Below are 7,181 nucleotides of genomic sequence, written 5' to 3' on the forward strand. Positions count from 1 at the left end.
TGAACTGCAAAACCTTGCGATTGATTTTCTTTGTTAATCATGGCCACCAATATCTTAAAAAGAACGTCAGACCAGTTTACTCGTAATTTGGAGGAGATAGTAGCCATAACAAGAAATTTTTCCAGGGTGATTTTATCATAAGCTCCTGCTTTGGCGAGCAATCCTTTTGCAACGATATCTACCAGAAGTCTGAATTCAATCTTTAAGTCCCGCTTTTGACAAGTTGGATGAGAGATTGGAGAGTCTGTGTCTGAGAAGGTACTGCAACAGATATCGATATTTTCATTTGGCAGTGTGGAAAAATCAGTCACTCATTCAGTGGGTAGGCTGAACAATTCAGCAAACATCTTCTGTGTGAACAGAAGTTTTTTGTTTTGGACGGCACATATAATTTTGCCGTTCTTCATGTGTGCCGACTTGAAGAACTCCTTCAGTAGTGTGTCGGAATATTTATAGTTGCAGCCCAGAAATGAGCGAAGCCCAGAGTGTTCTATATCTCAAAACATTGCTTGCATTGATTTGTTGGGCATGGCAAAGATGGTTGCGAAGTTAACCGCGACAGTGTTCTGAGTGATAGAGGCAGCCATTGTCTTGATTTATTGAGAGAGTTTGAATTCAGCACCTGCAAGTTAGATGAGAGTGCGATCGAGTTGCAAAAACAAAATAAGCTCAGCACGATTGCAAATGTAGAGTATGTATGTGCGGTTCAATTACTCACTAGTTAGTCCACGTGGAGGACTGTTAGTGGAGAGAATTTGTGAGAATTTTGAAAATCTTGGGCGGCGATAAAATAAGTAACTTCGTAATTACAAAAATAACAGCTGTCACGTCAGTCAAAAGCAGTTGAAAGGTTTGAGTAATGACGTGGCGGTATTCTGCCCAAGTAAAATGAACCGTATCAGTAATGTAGTTAGATGGAAACGGTTGAGAAGTCTATTTGATTAATGACTGAACCGTTTTTTCCCCTAAACATGTGGATTAAATCCTAATCCATGATGATAAACCGTCGATGGCTTTAGATAGAAAGCCTCTTTGACTTCTAGTGTCTGTCAATTTGCGAGAGACCCTTTCATCTATAAGTATCAGTAGAGGGGTTAGTTTTGCAAACAACAAATATCAAGATGGCAAATGCAGGCAGTTCAAGTGAGCCAGATATAGTGAAAGAATTTATAGAATCGGTGTTAGCTTCCCGCAAGGCTGTTCTTAAAGATAGCATTTTTGAAAAGACGTTGGCAGTCTGGACAACGATCGAAGAGCTTCGGTCCTCCATTGATGGAGGAGTAGGTGTTACTGCTGAGGAGATGGCACTTTTGAAGAAATATCAGTGACTTCTTTATGTCGCTGATTCATCGTACGTCTTCTCTGATGATGGCGTCTACCTCCTCATGCTCTTAAAAGAGCAGAGGACTCCGAGGAAGATTGCTTCCTTAGATGACTTTTTACGCACCACCACCGGTAAGCTGACAGCTTGGTTGCACAGCTGGTCGATGGCGGTTGATGATGAAGTTGGGGATGTACAACGCCGACTGTTTGTTCAATAAAATATTTCTATTTCGAATTACTTTCTCTATCTTTACATTTCTGTTTATTTCCTGCAATACAAACTAAAAAAACCGCAAGAATTAATCATATCAAGATATATCAATTAAGCCAAGCATATTACGGAAATGAGAGAACTTAGCCTCTGGAAATGGTTTTGTGNATGGAGGAGTAGGTGTTACTGCTGAGGAGATGGCACTTTTGAAGAAATATCAGTGACTTCTTTATGTCGCTGATGCATCGTACGTCTTCTCTGATGATGGCGTCTACCTCCTCATGCTCTTAAAAGAGCAGAGGACTCTGAGGAAGATTGCTTCCTTAGATGACTTCTTACTAAGCCATGATATCAACCGCTTGCCTAAAAATTGACACGAACCACTTGTACTCTTTATATCGACTTTGCACCCCGCATAATCTGCATCTGAGTAACCTACAAGATTAAGACTTGAATCTTTGGGATACCGAAGACCCACATTAGCAGTTCTTTTAAGATATTTAAGAATACTTTTAGTTGCAATAAAGTGAGCTTGCATTGGTTTAGCTTGAAACCGTGCACATAAACAAACCGCAAACATAATGTCTGGTCGGCTGGCAGTCAGATATATCAGAGAACCAATTAACCCTCTGTATATTTTTGTGTTAACAGAGATTCCCCCTTTGTCTTTATCCAACTTGATTGATGAGCTCATTGGGGTGGAAGCTGGAGAGCAATTGTCCATGCCGAATTTCTTTAGCATGTCTCGAGTATATTTGACTTGATTGATAAATATCCCATTTTAGGACTGCTTGACTTGCAGTCCTAAAAAGTAATTTAATTCGCCCATCATGCTCATCTCAAATTGCTCCTGCATCATCTTAGAGAATCTCTTACATAGCTTGGGGTTAGTTGATCCCAAAATAATATCGTCCACATATATTTGTACAAACAATGAATGATCATTTTTTGAGAATGTAAACAATGTTTTATCTACCGTTCATGCTCAAGCAAGAATTTGGTTAATGTGTCATACCATGCTCTTGGAGCCTGCTTTAGTCCATATAGAGCTTTGTCAAGTTTGTAAACATACTCAGGGAAAGTGTGATTAACAAAGCCAGGTGGTTGTTCTACATGAACTTCCTCATTAAACAATCCATTCAAGAAAGCAGATTTAACATCCATTTGATATACTTTGAAATCTTTAAATGCTGCAAATGCTAAAAATATTCTAATGGCCTCTAGCCTGGCTACAGGGGAAAAGATTCGTCAAAATCTATGCCTTCTTCTTGTCTATAGCCGTGAGATACTAGTCTAGCCTTGTTTCTTATAATCAAGCCATTTTCATCCATCTTGTTTCTGAAAACCCATCTAGTTCCAATTACATGAGTGTTATTGGGCTGAGGAACTAGATGCCAAACTTTATTTCTTTCAAACTGATTCAGTTCTTCTTGCATGGCTTCTATCCAATTTGTGTCAAGTAGTGCATCATCTATTTTCTTAGGTTCTATCTGAGAGATGAATGCAGCATGCATAAATTCATTTATCATTTGATTTCTAGTTCTAAGAGGAGCAGTAGGGTTACCGATGACCAGATCAAGTGGATGATCCTTTTTCCACTGAAGACATGGTCCATATGGATTTAGCTCGGTTGGTTGAATGATTTCTTCTTCTTGATCCAAAGCTCCTTCTTCATTTTGTACATTTTGCGGTTGCTGGTTGTCTTCTGGTTCATTCACTTGTTGAGTTTGTTCTTGAGCGGTTGGATTTCTTTTGGTATGCTTCCACCTGTTTTTCTTAGATCTACCTCATCCTCACTGTTTGCTTCAAAGTTAGTAGCATCAAAATTATTTATCAAATCATGTATGCTGCTAATGCTATTGTCATGACATATAGATGATTCATCAAAGACAATATGTATGGATTCTTCAACAGTGAGAGTTCTTTGGTTGTAAGCTCTATATGCTTTGCTCACTGCTGAATAGCCTAAAAATATACCATTATCAGCTTTTACATCAAAGGCAGTAAGATGTGTTTTACCATTAATATGAATGAAACACTTACAACCGAATATGCGAAAGTACCCAACATCAGGATGTTTACCGGTCCATATTTCATATGGAGTCTTCTCATGATTTTTATTAATCATGGACCGGTTTTGAGTATAACAGGCTATGTTTATAGCTTCAGCCCAGAACCTTTGTGAAATACCAGATTCAGCTAGCATGGTTCTAGCTGCCTCCTTCAAAGTGCGGTTTCTCCTTTCAGCTACTCCATTCTGTTGTGGAGATCTTGCTGCTGACAGTTCATGTTTTATGCCATGATCTTCAAAATAAGATGATAGGAATTGGTTTAGAAATTCAGTTCCTCTGTCACTCCTGATTCTGTCAATTGCTTTGCTTTTCTCATTCTGAAGCCTTTTGAGCAGCTTGATTAGTTGATCAGCGGTTTGATCGATATTGGTCCGAACAAGTCCATATGAAGGAGTTCCAGGCATCTAGTTGATGAGTTTCTTCCTCTATTTTTGAATGTTGAACGGACCTGTTTTCCTAATTGACATGCATTGCAAACTCTATCTTTGGCAAAATCAATGTTAGGCAATCTAGATACAAGATTAAGTTTACTGATAGTAGCAATGGATTTAAAATTGAGATGATTAAGACACTTATGCCAAAGCCATTTTTTATTTCCATTTAAAGCAACAAAACAAATAGGTACGCTAAGACAATCATCATTCCATTTGACTTTGTATGTATATTGCTTTCTATTTCAAGTTATCATGATATTACCAGCTGTGGTTCTCACAGTGCATAAGAGTTTTTGAAATTCTATGATGTAACCACTGTCACATAGTTGGCTTATACTTATCAGGTTATAACAAAGATTTTTTACTAGAAGTACATCTCTAATGATAATTTTGCCGTGGATAATCTTACCCTTACACACAGCTTTACCTTTAGAATTGTCGCCAAAGGTGATTATTGGACCTTTGCAGTTAACTACTTCTGATAAGAGATCTTTGTTTCTAATCATGTGTCTAGAGCATCCACTATCCAAGAACCAAATGGATTCTTCCAGGTTCTTTTTCTTTGACACCTGACATTATTGAAAATAGAAATTGGTACCCTTTTCTATTTGGGTCCTGAGTTTATCAGTCCTTTAGGGATCCATACTTGAATTATCCTGAAGGATTTTTCATGATGTGTCCTAAAGTAGTTGCTGTTGTGTGCGTAATCAAGTGATGTATGCAGTGCTTGTGTAGTATGCTGTTTCAACCGTTTGTCATTGTCACTCAATTGATACCTCTTTTGAACAGGTCGGCTGTTGTGGTAATGGTTAGGTCTAGTTTTTGAATGATTTCCAGTTGACCCTGGCTTTCTGCTGGCCCAATTTGAACCGTTGTGAGCGGTTGTAATAGGCCTGCATCTGAGCCATGATCTGTTGGTTTTAGCATTCTCAATTTCGACGTATCCTAAGCCACATCGCCTTCTGTTATTTTCAAGATTTACATTCTGAGTGCCTTGATCTTCAGGTTTATCATGTTCATATACCGTACTAGATCTGATAAATTTAATTGGTTTTAAATTGCCTTTTTCTAGTAGCGGTTGAGTTTGTGCTCCTGAGGTGCTGCATTCATTAATGCTATAACCTAGCCCGGTTCTGTCTCCGGCTGGCTTTTGCATTTCCTGCATCCTATTCAGAGAAACAGAGGACTTGTTCCAAGTGTTGACTGTATTTATCAACCTTTTGTTTTCTTTCAAAGTATCATGGAACAATCTTCGCAGATCATCATTCTCAGCCGTTAGTAGACTTAACTTTACTCTCAAACCGTTAACCTCTTTTTGTTGCGAACAGCTAGAGAGAGTTAACTTGTTTTTTAAGTTTTGTTTTTCTGTTTTGGCTTCATTGAACTGCTGTGATAGCCTCTTAAACTCATCTACCATGTCGTGAAGTGCGGTGACAAGATCTACTCGAGTGAATTCATCAGAGTTAAAGTCAAATACCATTTCATCAGTAGATTCTTGATCTTATTTGGCCATGAGACACTCTACTTTCTCATCTTCGCTTTCACTTGAAGATTCTTCGGAAATAGATTTTTCAGATTTTGATTCAGCCCATTTGCCTTTGTCTTCTTCTGCAACTAGGACTCGTTTACTTTTCTTTTTGATGAATCTTTTGTTGTCTTTAACTCGTCTTCTATCACCTGATTTCTTTTCATCTTTTCTTGGCCTGTTGCATTCTGCAATAAAGTGTCCTCTCTTTCCACAGTTAAAGCAAGCTTGACCATCATCAGTATGGTCCTTGTTTAAGTGAGGTTTATTCATTTGAGATTGATTATCACGCATGAATTTATTGAATTTTTTAACGAATAAAGACATGGCTTCATTACTTAATTGCTCGGCCGATTTCTTACTTGAGGACTCTTTGACCGGAAGAGTCACTATGGTAGCTGGTAGTACCTTTGTTTGTTGCAATGTGGATGGATCCTCTTCAGTTCATATTCCTAGCTCGAACTCATACGCTTTAAGGTCGGCGAAGAGATCATGAAGTTCCAGTTTGTTCAGATATTTTGATTCTCGCATTGTTATAGTCTTTACATCCCATTCTCTGGGAAGAGCTCGCATAACCTTCAACGCAATTTCTCTATTGGAATATTCTTTTCCGAGTGAGGTGAGTTCGATGATGATACTGCTGAACCGTTCGTCAAATTCTGCAGGAGTTTCTCCTGGCTTCATCTTTGCGTTGTCAAACTTCTGGATAGCCACTTTCAACTTGTTTTCCTTAGTCTGATCATTGCCTTTGCATAGTTGAGTAAGTTTTTCCCATATTTCCTTCGCAGTAGTGCAGGTCTTGATTTTAGCGAACATATTTTTGTCCAGAGTCTTATAGAGGATATCTTTCGCAACGTTATCATAATTTGCCTTCTTTTTATCCTCAGCTGTCCATTCAGATCTGTGCTTTTCAACCATCTAGGAGCACCTTCAGTTGTTGTTGCAGCTGTATTCACCTTCAGAATTCTCATTGGCCCGTCAGTGATGACATACCACATGTCGTCATCTTGGGCTGCTAAGTGTGCCTGCATGTGAATTTTCCAATCATCTTAATCTTCTTTAGAGAACATAGGAATTTTATTGAAAGATGCCATATGTATTCAAAATATATCAGTGTTTGAGAAAACCCCGCTCTGATATCACTTGTTAGGATCGGGAAAGAGTTTAGAGGGGGGGTGAATGAACTCTTTCAAATTTTCTCGTGTACGAGTGTGATTTCAACCATTTTTAGGCAGTTGAAAACGTCTTCTCATACGGTTGAGAATGTGAACCACTATTAAGTGCGGAAAATGGTTCACAATCTTCAATGCAACTTAAAACACAATATCAGACTAAAACAATGAATAGAGACTAGACAGATAAATGATTGCGGAAAGTAAAGTGACACAGGTTTGTTATGGATGTTCGGAGAATGAATACTCCTACGTCACCCCTTGTTCCTCTTTATGAAGGATTCCACTAAAAGACTTTGGCTTTACAAACTTCTTGCAACAGCCCGCTCCAATCAGGACTTATCACACTGCCTGTTTTGGAACTCTTAGTGATCACTTTACACTTCTGGATATTTAAGAACACTTAGTTCACCATATATCAAAGTTGAATCAAATAACCAAAGG

At 38.4% G+C, this 7,181-nt stretch overlaps 2 protein-coding genes across 2 annotated transcripts; both read right to left on the reverse strand.

Annotated features, from left to right (window-relative positions):
• Nucleotides 1–1,805: 1,805 nt before the first annotated feature.
• On the reverse strand, nt 1,806–2,698 carry LOC140983911 (secreted RxLR effector protein 161-like). The gene is made up of 2 exons (XM_073451066.1): nt 2,550–2,698; nt 1,806–2,127 (listed from the first exon to the last, which is right to left on the reverse strand). The coding sequence occupies exons 1-2, from the start codon at nt 2,696–2,698 to the stop codon at nt 1,806–1,808; spliced, it is 471 nt and encodes a 156-aa protein (XP_073307167.1).
• Nucleotides 2,699–6,009: 3,311 nt separating this feature from the next.
• LOC140983912 (uncharacterized) lies at nt 6,010–6,483 on the reverse strand. Its single transcript, XM_073451068.1, has one exon. The coding sequence runs from the start codon at nt 6,481–6,483 to the stop codon at nt 6,010–6,012; it is 474 nt and encodes a 157-aa protein (XP_073307169.1).
• Between the last annotated feature and the right edge of the window lie 698 nt (nt 6,484–7,181).

This window comes from Primulina huaijiensis, chromosome 9 (assembly GCF_012295235.1).
Source record: "Primulina huaijiensis isolate GDHJ02 chromosome 9, ASM1229523v2, whole genome shotgun sequence".
NCBI classification, from domain to species: domain Eukaryota; kingdom Viridiplantae; phylum Streptophyta; class Magnoliopsida; order Lamiales; family Gesneriaceae; genus Primulina; species Primulina huaijiensis.

Excerpts from the sequence above, each read along its gene's own strand:
- LOC140983912 (XM_073451068.1), bottom strand. The coding sequence starts at position 6,483 with ATGGTTGAAAAGCACAGATCTGAATGGACAGCTGAGGATAAAAAGAAG.
- LOC140983911 (XM_073451066.1), bottom strand. The coding sequence starts at position 2,698 with ATGGATGTTAAATCTGCTTTCTTGAATGGATTGTTTAATGAGGAAGTT. Across the intron at positions 2,128-2,549 it reads AAGCAGGCTCCAAGAGCATG|CCGACCAGACATTATGTTTG; the intron begins GTATGACACATT and ends TCTGACTGCCAG.